Here is a 16,593-nt window from a genome sequence, read left to right on the forward strand (position 1 = left end):
CTCCCCCTTCTACGAACGTCGTCTCCTGCAGCGAGTCTTCTCAAAGGGAAAGTACCCGTAAAGATGTTTTCCTCTTTTGTATGTTTTATGTGGTATGATTTTAATATAACATGTTAAAAGTAAATAATATTAGTGAATATTGGCTTTATTTTTATTTAAGTAATATTTTTGGTTGTCCAGAACGAATTACAAGTTTCTGTTCATTATTATGGGGAAATTTGTATCGGGATACGAACTTTTCAGGTTACTGAATAAAGTACCGGAACGAATTAAATTCGTAACCCGAGGTTCCACTGTGTGTGTGTGTGTGTGTGTGTGTGTGTGTGTGTGTGTGTGTGTGTGTATATATATATATATATATATATATATATATATATATATATATATATATATATATATATATATATATAAAATCACAGAATAATTGACATTTCTTAAAATAACAACTAAATAGAACAGCAAATCTGGACCGTTCACACAAGGGCTAAGGTGAAATCTTTATTTAGATGCCATTTGCTCTATTTCATAAAGAGAATACATTTAGCTTTTTTTGTTCACAGTGGCTTAGATGTGTACACTGATAGCCAAACATAAAAATATAAAGAAAAACTGGTGGAGTGTTTCCATAGATAGAAAAAGTTCCCTGCAATTACTTGTGCCAAAATAGTATGAATGCTTTGCCACTATAGATCTAAATAAATAAAAAATACAACAGAATATGGAAGAAAAAAAAAAGGGGGGGGGGGGGGTTCCATAATTCCAAACAATTTCACACAACCATTATACCAAAGAAAAACGTAATTTAAAAAAATTTAAGAAATATAATAGCACAGGTCCAAGAAATGGCTAGATCACTAAGGCAGGCCTTATTTCTTTGCCTGCTTGGTGACCATATTCCTTGGTGGAGTCACTGGTCGGCTCGAGCTTGGCTTCTTCTTCTCTGCTGGTTTTAAAATCTGTGAGAAAATCATAATAGAATATGATAATGGTTTATATTACACGTTTGTTCAATTACATTTTGCATTATGTTTTAAGTAATCCAACTGTAACACCAGGCTGATTTACTGTTAGTCTACACACTATTTGCATTTTGCACAAAATCATTTTGTAACCATGCATTTATTTATATATACCCAAAGTACATATTAGGAGAATATTAGGTTTGTATTTATATTAATATTCCAATTTGGAGGGCACAAAATGCAAGGTGTATATACCCCAAGATCTTTTCTTTTGAAAAGATACAGAAAACATTACCCTTTGGCATATAAAACTGATTATTGCTATTATAACCAATTACAATTTTTTTCCCCTTTACAGATACACACTTCAAAAACAGAAAAACAAGCCAAAACATGCAGTCATTTGATGTCCACTGGTTACTTGCTACAAGACATTCAACTGGTTACTTAGTCTTTCAACACTGTTTATTTATATATTTTTTTTAATCATTAAAAGAATGTGCAACTGCAAGCTTCTGTCACCAAAATAAATTCCTTGTAAGTGCAAAAATACTTGGCACCAAAGCTCATTCTGATTATATAGAACCTGCTTTTGTACTGTGCTAGGTTTTATATATATATATATATATATATATATATATATATATATATATATATATATAATGTGTATATGTATATGTGTGTATATATGTGTATATGATATATATATATATATGTGTGTATATAAATATATATATATATGTGTGTGTGTGTATATATATATATATATATATATGTGTATATGTATATAATATATAATATTTTTAAATATATATATTTAAATATATACACACACAGGCGATCAAAATTAGAGAACAATTTATATACAATTGAACAATTCTAAAATTGTCATCTTCACTGCTCAACAGTTGTGGAAAATGTTTTTTTTTTTTAAATGCCTTAGTTATTTTGTGGAAAAGGTGTTCTGGTACCATGGTACAGACAGGACAAAAACTCCTTCAACTGTTGAGCAGTGAAGATGACATTATTTCAGAATTGTTTATAAATTGTTCTCTAATTCTGATTGTGTGTGTGTATATGCAGTGGAACCCGGTTATCTCGCCCTCGGTTACCTCGACAACCCTATGAAGTCGATGTTTTTGCAGTAGAACCGACAAATTCTCGCTTTTTCTAAGCATTTTTTTATCATTTATGTCGCCGAACCCTGATATCTCGAGCACAAGGGGGGGCAAAATTTGCCATTTAATGTCAGTTATCTCGGTGCAGCCGCAGAAGAACTCGCGAAAGTGTCGGAAAAATCAAGCCTTACAGCTGATACAGGTGTTGTATTGTATACTGGTAAATCTCTGCTGTTAGTGCACATATGCCTTTTGTTGTTAAATGTTCTGCGATGAACGGGAGGCGAAAGCGTGGGAATGAACAGCAAAATCATAGAATGAACACCGGCAGGATCGGGGGGGAATCCGCGGTGCGCTTTAGGAAGAAAAGAGCAGCCGTTGAGAGAGTGCCGGTGGGAAGGCACGTGAGCGATAAAGATCGCCGTGAACCAACATATACCAACAATAACGGACAGTGAGAGTGTGGAAGTTTAAATAGGAGCTGGTGATGATGCTAAACGAGCACCAAATGTGCGCGATTGAAGCCGGGAGCTTCAGAGAAAGTGGCCGAGAAAGCACCTGACACGCTGAAGGGGGCCGAAGGGGGCGTGGGAGGTGGATTCCTGACAGATAAACATGTACTGTATGTATTTTTATAGCATGCCTTCATCAAACAAATCACGGCAATGCTGTTGTGTAAAAAAACCCTCCAAAAACACTTGCATGCACATTCTTATTTATTAATGCACATCATGTACACAAAGAAATTTCAAGCACGTTAATATATTGCCGCCATTTTGATTTTCGTTTATCTCGAACACCGGTTACCTCGATGCTTTTTGGCGACCCCCTAGGACATCGACATAACCGGGTTCCACTGTGTGTGTGTGTGTGTGTGTGTGTGTGTGTGTGTGTGTGTGTGTGTGTGTGTATGTATGTACATATATATATAATGTGTGTGTGTGTATATATATATACTTGACTCACAGACATAATACATATATGAATAGATAAATAAAAAGCTTGAAATTGTCTACTTTTAAATAAACCAATTCACATCGAAAACAAATTCTATGATTATGTAATCTGTATGAAAGTTAGATGTTTCTCTTTTATTGCCGTATTAACCATCTGTGTAGAAACATCATGTCCGGATGATTTAAGAAATTAAAAACACCATAATTACTTAAAAATATAGTGTTTAAAATTTACTTAAATCATCAGGACACCAAACGGAACATTTGCTCTGTTTCCACACAGACGGTTAATAAGGGTTATTTTGAGGGTTAGGGCTAGAACAGACGTGCGAATAATTGTGATTTAACTTATGACAATCATGCGATTAAATATTTTAATCAATCGACAGCCCTAATATTAATCACATGAGGTCCAGTTACCAGAGTGACACTAAAACAGGTATTAGTAATGTGTTTAAGTAACTTTTTACATAAGAACATGTCAAAGCCCAAACTTCTTTACTTTAACTTGAGCAAAAAAGTATAGTCAGTACTTCAACTTTTACCAGTGTGTTTTAAAACCTGAGTATCATTACTTCTACTTAAGTGAAGGATGTGTGTACTTTTACCACTTCTGCCTCCCGCATCCTACAGTACATCTTTGTAATACAAACAAAAAATATAGCTGCAAGCAGCGATGGCGGGCCCGCGCACGTTTGTATCGCTATACGGTGCCTCCCAGAAAACAATGCACGGTGGGCAATTGCATTAAGTGGGTAAAAATCAGTGGACTATTTTATGTTGTTACTGACCCAGTTGAGGACTGTAGGTAAAAAAAACCCACATTTTAGACAAACGGGGTCGCTAGTGAGCCACTTGAGACACACCTTTGTCTGACCTTTTTGTCCACACTTAACAGCTGACAAATGTGATGTATGTGTCAAATTTCAAGTTAATCTAAGCACGCCAAAAGCCTTAAATATGTCTGAAGTAAAAGTAAAATTTGACACGATGCCATGGCAACATTATTTGAGATGTCAAAAATCCGTTTGCAATTTAGCATCTCCAATATCTCTGTGTGATGTTGACCAAGTCTGGTTTAAATTGCAAGAATCCCCTAGGGGGAGTATTTTAAAGTTTACCGCATGCAGCTGTCAAAAAATCCACCTTTGTGACTGACACACTTCATGGGGCCTGTTGGTGGCGCTATACCCGGGACTCACAATAGGCACATCGATGCGATCAGAATCTTAGGCCGAACATGCACCCCACGTGTCATCACAATAAGACAGTTTTTGCCTTAGATGTTAGACACTTCCTTTTTCTCTGAGTTCGCCATAACTTAGTCGCCTCGCCATGGCAGCACCGTTTGCAATTTAGCAAGTGCAAGGTCTCGGCATCATGTTCACCACGTTTGATGTCAATCGCATGAATTCCCTAGGAAGAGTATTTAAAAGTTCATCGCATGCATTTTTGAAACAATCCAAAATGGCCGACTTCCTGTTGGGCGGAGCTAATAGGTTTGATTGTAAAAGTTGTTCGGGTCAATGAGATCTATATAAATACCAAGTCTTGTACATGTGCGTACATGTTTGCCAGATCTGTGCACAGATATTTTTTTTTGCATTACAGGGGGCACTACAAAACCCTACTGCCATGCCTATGTTCCAGCCTTTTACCGGTCCTAATGGCAGATGACTTCGACCTCTGTGCCGAATTTCCGTTGTTTTCGAGCATGTTAAGGCACCCAAAGTGCATGGCAAGTGCTTAAATACGCCTGAAAATGAAATTAAAGTTTGACGCATTGCCATGGGAACAGGGATCGAGATATCAAAAATCCCTTCGCAATTTATCATCTACAATGTCTCGGCATCATGTTGACCACTTTTGGTGTCAATCGCCTTAATATCCTAGGAGGAGTATTTAAAAGTTCACCACATGCAACTGTCAAAAAATCGACCTTTTGTGACTGACACACTTCCTGGCGCCTGTTGGTGGCGCCATGTCCGAGAATCACAATAAGCACATCGATGTGATCGAAATCCTTGGCCGAACATACTAATGTCGGCCAAGGCGTGTCATCCTAAAAAGAATTTTTTTGCTTTAGATATTAGACACTTCCTGTTCTCTGAATTAGCCATAAATTTGTCGCCTCGCCATGGCAGCATTGTTTGAGATATCAAAAATCCCTTCACAACTTAGCAAGTCCAATGTCTTGGCATAATGTTCACAACGTTTGATGTCAATCGCATAAATTTCCTAGGAGGAGTATTTAAAAGTTCACCGCATGCACTTATAAAACAAACCAAAATGGCCGACTTCCTGTTGGGCGCAGCTCATAGTTTTGAGGGTGAATGTTGTTCGGGTCAATGAGATCTACAGAGCCCCCCTGCCACGCCTGTATTCCAGCCTTTGCCCGATCCTAGTGGCGCAAGACTCTGATGTGTGTGCCAAATTTCAAGAGTTTTCAAGCATGTTAAGGGACCTCAAATGGCCAATGTGTTGAAAAAAATAAAAGGGGAAAAAAAAAAAATAATAAACCCGAGCAAAGACAATAGGGCTTTGCACCTTTCGGTGCAGGCCATTCTGGCCTGCTCCTCGGTGCTCGGGCCCTAAATTAGCCCATTTTCTCAGGATCCACTATACCTGAAAAGAACACATTAAGGTCTCATCCACGCTCATCATGGCCCCAGCATTGTCAAACTCGCCACAATAGTTTGGTGCAGAAAAAAGTGTCACCAACTGCCTCTTAGCAAAGAATTCATAGCCGTCCTCCACCACCTACAGGAAAAAGTGACAAGAGATGCAAATCATTGTAATACAATTGTTTCCAGGGGCAAAAATGACAATTTAAATGTAATTAAATTTTTCTAGACAAAATCTTTGTATAATCAAACCCTTTTGAACTAATTACTATATTTTGCCGAGTTCTGGTCAATTGTCTCAGTATGGAACAAAAGCCAAAACTGCAATGTCTTTTTGCATTTGTTGCTGCAATTGACACCTAGGTCCAGAAGATCACGATAATGAGTTAAGATATACCTTTAGTTGCTATGTAACTATGAAAATTTTAAACAATACATATAGATCATGGAGAGAAAATGGTTCACCTGGCCACAGTTATTAAAGCACTGATTAATCGGTGTGGGTTTCAATAAAAACTGACCTTGCAAATTAATTTAAAAATAAATAAAATAAAATAAAAAAAATAAAAGAGACTCACACACATTCACACAATTTCAAATCAACCGTTTATGCACTTACCAGAAAATACAGTAAAGCATTAGAATAGTATATATTAATACTAGCTATAACAAAAGCATTAATTAGTTTTTCACCATCATGTAACTTCATGCTTCTGGAATCTGTTTTAAGAAACATGTAGGTAAAGTATCTAATGTAAAAAATTGATTTTAATGCAAGTGCAATTCATTTGCTCAGAAGTTAACCTTGTAATTGCTGACCTGTTAAATTGTTATCTACATTGCTGATCTGTTCAATTGTTATCTACATTGCTATTTCCTGTAATGTCTGACTGCAAATTAATTGTCAACAGTCTGCTACAATGACTCAGGACTACGTTTCGCTTCTAATCATCATCATCACTGTATCCCGCAACATCGTATATCCGCCACAAATGGACATTCGGTGCAACCCAGATGAGGATGGGTTCCCTCTCGAGTCTGGTTCCTCTCAAGGTTTCTTCCTTATGCCATTTCGAGGATTTTTTCCTTGCCACAGTCGCCACCGGCTTGCTCTTCAGGGACAAACTTACTTATAAAGAACATTCACTTTTATTTACCACATTATCTGTGTACAACTGCTTTGAGACAATGTTCATTGTTAAAAGCGCTATACAAATAAAAATTAATTGAATGGATTTCTTGCCTAATAGTTTACATTTTTTTTACTACAAAAAATTATGAAATCATTGCTGCTACCTATTAAACAAAAATACAAACAATTAAACTTTGTCGAAATAAGTAGCAAGGTTTTAAATCAAAAATGGAGGGAAGGAAATAATTTACTATAACTTTTACTGTTACTATTATTTGCATTTTCTTATGTTTATTGAATGATAAACAAAGAAGAAAAAGCACTGGAAGTGATCATGTGATTCAGAACAAAAGATACAGATACATTTTATGCCCCTGTATAGATCATAGTCATAATATAATAATAAAAAATTAATACAAATAAAAAAAAACTCGATGAATGATGGAAAGCAGATTTGGTCGATATGAGCAACTTGTCTGAGTAATGACAACGCAAAATTTTTTATAAAGAGTATTGATATTTAATCCAAATTTGCTTGGGTGCCAGTGTTATGAAACAAGACAGGAACTGAGGTAATTGAAGTTTTTGATTCCATTTTAAAGGAAGGCAGAGCTCCCAAAAAAACAAACTGACTAAGGGAAGAAGTTTAACAAAAGTTTAAAAAAACACAAGATTGTTCACATTGCTACTGGTGCGGGCCTAAAAGCGGCAGTGTGTGAAAGGTTCAACAGAACTCCAGAGACCAAGATGTGGAGATATTTTACATCTTTTAAAATGAGAAAATACACAGACATCATATATGATTTGGTTCGAGCGTTCAACAGAAATAATCATAGCAGTATCAAAATGAAACACATCGAGGTAAACAAAGAGAATTACTTCATGTTTAAAACTTTTTACGGACTAATTTCACCAAAACCAAAAAAACCAAAATGACGTAGTTAGAATTTCCTGAAAAAAGGGTCGCTAAAATTTTACTATTTTAGAAAGAATACAGAGAAATCCCCCGGTATGTAAATGACAAGACTATGATGGTGAAAATATTGAGGGGAATGTTTTATGAGCCCAAGTTAAAAAGATTATTATAAGAAAGGATAAGGCGTGTAAAAAACAGAAAATCTTGGCAGAAAAGACCAGAAACAGGAAAAAATTCTGCCTGAAAAAATGGGTGTGGTGGCCATATAAAAAAAAAAAGATTGTCACGAAAGTAACTGAAAAACTATAATCGTTGAACTATGGAAGAGTGTGGATTCTTTGTGACCCTTCCAAGCAATGACTCAACGGACATTTACCCAAATAATAAGATCTCTAAATATACTACTAAATTCGCCAAAACGATCAATTTGAAAGAAGATTGGGAAGTCTCACTTTCCTAGGTTTAGTGTATCCAGATTTGGCCCTCATTATCACAGCCTGAAACACAATGTCAAGTTGTTTTGAAAGAAGTAAATAAAGTACAAAGCATTTTTGTAAATATCAATCTAGGATATTATAAAAGGATAGAAGAACTGGTTTGAAATCAACCACACGTTGAAAAAATTTGACCAAGTAGGTGATGGCCTATAACTTTAAAATAAATTTGTTTAACTGGAGTTTGGCTCAGCTAAAAATTCATATAACACCCGGACAGATGGAAAACTGTTTAGTGGTGATGAAGAGGTGCTGGATGATTGAGCAACTACTGCAGAAGTGATAAGTGAGACAGCCAGGAAGGTACTTGGTGTGACATCTGGAAATAGAAAGGAAGACAGAAACGTAGTGGTGAAATGGGGATATGCAGGAAAACATAAGGAGCAAGAGGTTGGCAAATCAGCCAATAAAGCAATAATGGATGGAGATGGAAATGTGTTCCCTACTGGAAAATGGAGGGAGCATTTTGAGCTGCTGATGAATGAGGAAAATAAAAGTGAGAGACTGTTGGATGATGTGGAGATGGGGAAGCAGGAAGCGGATAGGATTAGTAAGGAGGAAGTAGGATGACATCAGTAGAAGCATGGAGATGTTTAGGAGAGATGACAGGGCAGTATTTAACAAGATTTTGGAAGGTGAGAGGATGCCTAAGGAATGGCAAGTTGTGCAGTTGTGCAGACCTGCAGTAATTACAGGGTAATAAAGTTCATCAGTCACACCATGTAGTTATGAGAAAGAGTAGTGGAAGCCAGGCTGAGAGAAGAGGTGACCATTTGTGAGCAACAGTATGGTTTCATTCCGAGAAAGAGCACCACAGATGCATTATTTGCTTTAAGAATGTTGATGAAGTATAGAGAAGGTCAGAAGGAGTTACATTGTGTGTTTGTGGATTTAGAGAAAGTGTATGACAGGGTGCAAAGAGAGGAGCTGTGGTATTGTACGAGGAAGTCAGGTGTGTTAGAGGGATAGCGCATGTAGAATGTTTTGGGAACAAAGTGAAGAAAGGCCCGATTGAGATGGTTTGGACATGTGCAGAGGAGAGACATGGGGTATATTGGTAGGAGTATGCTGATAATGGAGCCCCCAGAAAGGAGGAACTCTTTCAGTGTAGGAGTGATGACAGGAGTGATTTGTAATAGAAGGGTATCTGCGAGAGTGATAGGGAAAGTTTATAGGACTCTGGTGAGACCTGCTATGTTGTATGGTTAGAGACAGTGGCATTGACTAAAAGACAGGCGGTGGAGCTGGAGGTAGCATAGCTGAAGATGTTGAGATTTTAATTGGGAGTGACAAGGATGGACAGGATTAGAAACAAGTTAATTAGAGGGACAGCGCATGTAGAATGTTTTGGGAACAAAGTGAAGAAAGGCCTGATTGAGATGGTTTGGACATGTGCAGAGGAGAGACATGGGGTATATTGGTAGGAGTATGCTGATAATGGAGCCCCCAGGAAGGAGGAACTCTTTCAGTGTAGAGGAGAAGTAACAACAGGAGAAGAGTATTAAGAAACAGATCCATGCTATGAACCCCAGCTATTTACAGCTGTGCTATGCCATCTAGCTATATAGGTAGTGGCCAAAAAGAGAATAAAGGAGGAAGAGAGATAAGCTATTAGTAAAGAGCAGAAGCAAGGAGAAAATGTAAAGTAACAAACAAAGAAGAACTTCGAGAAGAGGAACAAAATTGAAGAAGAAATAGGAGGAGTATGATGAACCTGCTCAACTCAGATAAGACGGAAGTACTTTTACTATGACCACATGCAGCATGAAGCAAACTTTGTTTGTGTTAGAGAAGTATGTAAAGTGGTGCAAGACATGTAAGGACAGTGAGACAGCAGTGAAGTGTGCAGTAGGAACGACAGACTGGTTCAAGGTGGAAGTTGGACTGCATCAAGGATCGGCCCTTTCCTGTTTGCAGTGGTGATAGACAGATTGACTATGATGTTTGTGGATGATATTGTGTTTTGTAGTGAGAGTAGGGTGCAGGTTGAGAAGAGCCTGGAGAGGTGGAGATACAGTATTGTTCAAAATAATAGCAGTACAATGTGACTAACCAGAATAATCCAGGTTTTTAGTATATTTTTTAATGCTACGTGGCAAACAAGTTACCAGTTGGTGCAGTAGATTCTCAGAAAACAAACAAGACCCAGCATTCATTATATGCACGCTCTTAAGGCTGTGCAATTAGTTGAAAGGGGTGTGTTAAAAAAAATAGCAGTGTGGCATTCAATCACTGAGGTCATCAATTTTGTGAAAAAACAGGTGTGAATCAGGTGGCCCCTATTTAAGGATGAAGCCAGCACTTGTTGAACATGCATTTGAAAGCCTGAGGAAAATGGGCCGTTTAAGACATTGTTCAGAAGAACAGCGTACTTTGATAGTAGTAAGTAACTTGTTTGCCACGTAGCAATAAAAAATATACTAAAAACCTGGATTATTCTGGTTAGTCACATTGTACTGCTATTATTTTGAACAATACTGTATGTGCTGGAGAGAAGAGGAATGAAAGTCAGTAGGAGTAAGACAGTACATGTGTGTGAATGAGGGCAGTGGAGTGGTGCGGTTTCAGGGAGAAGAGGTGGAGAAGGTGGAGGAGATCAGGTACCTGGGGTCAACAGTGCAAAGTAATGAAGAGTGTGTTAAAGACGTGAAGAAAATGTGCAGGCAGTGTGGAGTGGGTGGAGAAGAACAGGAGCTTTGAGGATGGTTTTGGACTGTAGGAAATGTCAATTTAGTCTGCTACACTGACTCAGGACTACAGTTTGCTTCTGATCACCATCATTGTACCCCGCAACATCGTCTATCTGTAATAAATGGACATTCGGTGCAACCCAGATGAGGATGGGTTCCCCTGTTGAGTCTGGTTTCTCTCAAGGTTTCTTTCTTATGCCATCTCAGGAAGTTTTTCCTTGCCACAGTCACCACCAGCTTGCTCATCAGGGACAAACTTACACTTAAAAATGAATAAGATGTTCTTTATATCACCACATTATCTGTGTAAAGCTGTTTTGAGACAATGTTTATGGTTAAAAGCGCTATATAAATAAAAATGAATAGAGTTGAATTGAGAAGAGTGACAGGAGTGATTTGTAATAGAAGGGTATCTGCGAGAGTGATAGGGAAAGTTTATAGGACTCTGGTGAGACCTGCTATGTTGTATTGTTAGAGACAGTGGCATTGACTAAAAGACAGGCGGTGGAGCTGGAGGTAGCATAGCTGAAGATGTTGAGATTTTAATTGGGAGTGACAAGGATGGACAGGATTAGAAACAAGTTAATTAGAGGGACAGCGCATGTAGAATGTTTTGGGAACAAAGTGAAGAAAGGCACGATTGAGATGGTTTGGACATGTGCAGAGGAGAGACATGGGGTATATTGGTAGGAGTATGCTGATAATGGAGCCCCCAGGAAGGAGGAACACTTTCAGTGTAGAGGAGAAGTAACAACAGGAGAAGAGTGTTAAGAAACAGATCCATGCTATGAACCCCAGCTATTTACAGCTGTGCTATGCCATCAAGCTATATATGTAGTGGCCAAAAAGAGAATAAAGGAGGGAGAGAGATAAGCTATTAGTAAAGAGCAGAAGCAAGGAAAAAATGTGTGAGATGGTTTGGACATGTGAATTGAGATGAATTGAGATGGTTTGGATGTGTGCTTGGTTTGGACATGTGCAGAGGAGAGACATGGGGTATATATTGGTAGGAGTATGCTGATAATGGAGCCCCCAGGAAGGGGGTATATTGGTAGCCCCCAGGACATGGGGTATATTGGTAGGAGTATGCTGATAATGGAGCCCCCAGGAAGGAGGAACACTTTCAGTGTAGAGGAGAAGTAACAACAGGAGAAGAGTGTTAAGAAACAGATCCATGCTATGAACCCCAGCTATTTACAGCTGTGCTATGCCATCTAGCTATATATGTAGTGGCCAAAAAGAGAATAAAGGAGGGAGAGAGCTAAGCTATTAGTAAAGAGCAGAAGCAAGGAGAAAATGTAAAGAAACAAACAAAGAAGAACTTCGAGAAGAGGAACAAAATTGAAGAAGAAATAGGAGGAGTATGATGAACCTGCTCAACTCAGATAAGATGGAAGTACTTTTACTATGACCACATGCAGCATGAAGCAAACTTTCTGATTACATAGCATCTCTGGATGGTTCTGTCTGTCTTGTGTACAGCAGTCAAAGACCTTGGTGTTATTATTGACCCGAGTTTTTACTTTGAGGCTCACGTGAATAATATTACTAGGATCGCCTTCTTTCACCTTAGAAATATTGCTAAAAATATAAATATGATGTTACAGGATGCAGAAAAACTAGTTCATGCTTTTGTTACTTCTAGATTAGACTACTGTAATGCTTTACTGTCTGTTTGTTCAAGTAATTGCATAAATAAGCTTCAGTTAGTTCGGAATGCAGCAGCAAGAGTCCTCACTAGATCTAGGAAATATGACCACATCACTCCTGTTTTAATCAGTCTACACTGGCTCCCAATCAAATCTTGCATTGATTATAAAATACTACTACTGACGTATAAAGCACTTAATGTTCTCGCACCGCAGTATCTGAGTCAACTTCTGTACCAGTATGATCCTCCACGCCTACTTAGATCAAAAGGTGCTGGCTATCTGTTGGTTCCTCAAATAATGAAAACTACAGCAGGGGCAGATCATTTTCTTATAAAGCCCCACAGTTATGGAAGAGCCTTCCAACCAGTGTTCGGGAATCAGACAAAGTCTCAGTGTTCAAGTCGAGGTTGAAAACACATTTATTTAGTCAAGCCTTTGATCAGTAGATTTTTTTCTTAGGTAAAGCCTCAGATCTGGAGGGAACATGGATATAGAGTGAGTGGTGAACTGGGATATTTGTATGCTGTTGTCCCCTCACATTCACACGTTCACTCAGGTTTGTTGACGGTGGTGTGGTGGGTCGTCTCTTATCCCAGAGATCCCTCATGTCTATGTTACCTTCTGGTTCTCCCTTGTAGTTATGCTGCCATAGCGAGTCTTGCCAGAGTCCAAACTGCACAGTGACATTAACTTTCATACAACAATAAGGACACTTAATAATCCATATCCTTCTCTTTCTGTCACCCTCATCTCTCTCTTTTGAGTTAAACATGCTCCTGAGCTCCAGTGACCACTGTTCCTGCCCCTCTCCCCTCTGTGGATCTTCCCACTTAATCCAGGCCTGCCTCTGGATAGTGTTCTCTTCAACTGGAGACCACTCTGTGCAGCTTGGGACAGTTTCTCATCAACGCCTTGGGTGGTTCCATGAAATTCCGGAGTAAGAACGGGAGCTTTGAGGATGGATTGGACTGTAGTTAATGTCAACAGTCTGCTACACTGACTCAGGATACAGTTCGCTTCTGATCATCATCACTGTACCCCGCAACATTGTATATCTGCTTCAAATGGACATTCGGTGCAACCCAAATAAGGATGGGTTCCCTCTTGAGTCTGGTTCCTCTCAAGGTTTCTTCCTTATGCCATCTCGGGGAGTTTTTCCTTGCCACAGTTGATCATCAGGGACAAACTTACTTATAAAGAACATTTTTACTTTTAATCACCACATTATCTGTGTAAAGCTGCTTTGAGACAATGTTCATTGTTAAAAGCGCTTTACAAATAAAAATTAATTGAATTGAATTGAAAATGAGAACATCCATGCTAATTCACCATGTGCTCAGTCCAACACTAGGGCCTATGCACAGTGTGAGCAAGCTAGCACCGCATGGTATCTGAGTGAACTTCTTTACCAGTATTAGCCTCCACGCCTACTTAGATCAAAAGGTGCAGGCTATCTGTTGGTTCTTTAAATAATGAAGACTACAGCAGGGGCAGATCTTTCTCTTATAAAGCCCCACAGTTATGGAACAGCCTTCCAATCAGTGTTCGGGACTCAGACACAGTCTCAGTGTTCAAGTCGAGGTTGAAAACATTTATTTAGTCAAGCCTTTGATCAGTAGATTTTTTCTTAGGTAAAGGCGCAAATCTGGAGGGGAACATGGATATAGAGGTGAACTGGGATATTTGTATGCTGTCGTCCCCTCACATTCACACGTTCAATTAGGTTTGTTGTCTTCTCAGAAAAAACACAGACTTTACAATTTACAGAGCCTCAAGAAATCATGCTGGATGGAAACACTAACGAAGTGCCTCTATTATATTCTCCAGATGCTCCAATGAACATTTCAGGAAGAGACACTTTGTGTAAACTGCGAGTAAGAATACATTGTGCCCCACCAGGCTGTGGGTCACCCTTCCAGACTCAATATCAAAACAATGGATGTGAAATACAGAAAACCAGACAGAGTGTATTGGCTGGAATATGCCCACACTCATAAATCAGAGTTATGGCACATATACAGTGAATGGAAACCATGGTTGACGTACATGTGTCCTGAGTATTAAGAAACAGAAGGACCTCTACACTGCACCATTAAGTATGAACTAGAAGGGTCAGATGAGGAGTATGCCCTCCTCTGGAAAGAACAGATGGAAGGCCACAAATATGACATGAATACTACAGAGATACCGATTGTTGCACAAGGAGTGGCGGCTTTTGCTCAGTTGCCAGATAGACTTCACAACTGGTACCAGGTGGAATGTTAGTCTCCCTGATGGTCGTGGAAAGTTTTAAATGGAAAGATCTAGGGCCAAAGATAAGACACATTAGAATTCAGGGAATGAAAACTAACACATAACCCCTACATGCAAACGTTTTCTGAGAATATCACAGGTAGCCATAGCTCAAACTGTAGCTACACATACAGAAAAAGAAAGTGTAAGGGGGTAAAGCAGTTAGCAGTGACTGGCCATTAAGAGCTTAGTGGAAGCAGGACTAATGATACTGAAAAGCTATTTGCTATACCTTAATTTTCCTGTTAAGCAGCCCAATTCAAAAAATGGAGGTTAGTACATGATTTAAGGCCAATTAACCAATTGGTGATAGCTAATTAGATATATTAAGTATGGTTCTACAGTGTACCGAATTACAGTTTTGTAAACAAAGTGTGGAGTACTTAGGAAGAGTGCTTAAAGTGAACAAGAGGAAAAAAAACTTTATACAATGTACCAAATGTGTACATTTTTGGGTATGATGGGTTTTAGTAGACCATGGGTATGCGATTTTGATGTACAGGTGCAAAAATATGATAAGATGATGAGATATGATAAAAGCAGCAGACCAGACTAAACTCAATGCTCCGCTCGTATGAAAGCCAGAAGCATTAGCAGTGTTTTTTTTGTGTGTAAATGAAGTCATTGAGTGCATCACCCAGGCACTGTGTATTAGTCAGAAATTGAAGTGTGTGCATCAACCCAATCACAAGGCATTGTGGAAAGGGCTAATGGGGCGATCAAGGCAAAAACAGCAAATTGTGCAGAAACAGCAAATTGTGCAGAAACATCCTTAAGCTGTGTAGAGGTTAAAAGGGTCAGAGGGGGGAGCCCAGAAGTCTCCAGTAGAGAAAAAGTAACAAAAACAGCCTTACGAGTTAGATAGTAACTCTGACCCAGACTTGGTGTCATCAATAGGCCCAGCGAAGCATACTCATGCTCAGGCACAAAGGTGACGGGAGCAACAGGTGGCTAGAGTAAGACTGGCACAATCATCTGACCAAAAAGCAACCCCTTTGGATAGTTCAGGTGACCAGATCCCACACTGTATATAGTATAATACTGTATGGCTGTTTCTGTTAGTGTTTTGTGGTGTCGTTTTTTTGACTGGAGGCATGGTAGCTGGACCTTTCCAACGCTGTCCCAAAGGGTGTTCCGTGCCTGTCTGTGCACACGTCAAACATCACAGTGATGTGCTGGAATTCAACAGTTTTCTATGCCTGCTGTGCTGGAAAAGTTTAAAAGCATGGATGGTGCTCCTTTAATTAGTCAGCATCCTGGAGACCCCGTGGGTTGTAAATTATTGCTCCATCATGCTAACATCCTGGTGCAGAAGGACACCTGGTTCTACTCTGTTTATAGTGTGTGAGGCATGCTTTGGCCCTTGTAATATAACAATAAATGCATCAGGTGTCCATGCAATTTTGGACTTCTATAGTATTGCCTCCAATGTTCATTTAAAGAACACTACTCATAAGGTGCATGCCCAAGAACTAGACGGAACCCACCATGTAGGTAACTGTACATGGCTACATACAGTGTTGAAAGTGTGACCCAACACCCAAGTATAGTGCGTCATGACAGAACAAGCCGTCTTCCACATGTACAGCCTGCACAGGGTTTGGAGGTGTGCTCCTTGCCCACAAATGATTTTGACTGTCCTACAATTTGTTTGTTTGGAGCAATGGCTAAAACCCATTGCGCTAATTGGAAGGCTATTCTCAGTCATAGCTGTGTATCAATTCACGCACCAGTCTATTTCTCCTTCAGTTATCCCA

The 16,593-nt window shown here is 39.0% G+C and overlaps 1 protein-coding gene across 1 annotated transcript in view; it reads right to left on the reverse strand.

The window, feature by feature from the left end:
* Positions 1-485: 485 nt before the first annotated feature.
* Positions 486-16,593, reverse strand: part of ppp1cc (protein phosphatase 1, catalytic subunit, gamma isozyme) — a 44,857-nt gene continuing 28,749 nt past the window's right edge. The window contains exons 6-7 of the mRNA XM_046838763.1: positions 5,662-5,796; positions 486-956 (exon numbers count right to left, since the gene is read on the reverse strand). Of these exons, the coding sequence (XP_046694719.1) occupies positions 867-956; positions 5,662-5,796 (225 nt within the window). The 3' untranslated portion in view covers positions 486-866. The remainder of the gene's footprint in view (positions 957-5,661; positions 5,797-16,593) is intronic.

This window comes from Silurus meridionalis, chromosome 25 (assembly GCF_014805685.1).
Source record: "Silurus meridionalis isolate SWU-2019-XX chromosome 25, ASM1480568v1, whole genome shotgun sequence".
In the NCBI taxonomy this organism is placed as follows: domain Eukaryota; kingdom Metazoa; phylum Chordata; class Actinopteri; order Siluriformes; family Siluridae; genus Silurus; species Silurus meridionalis.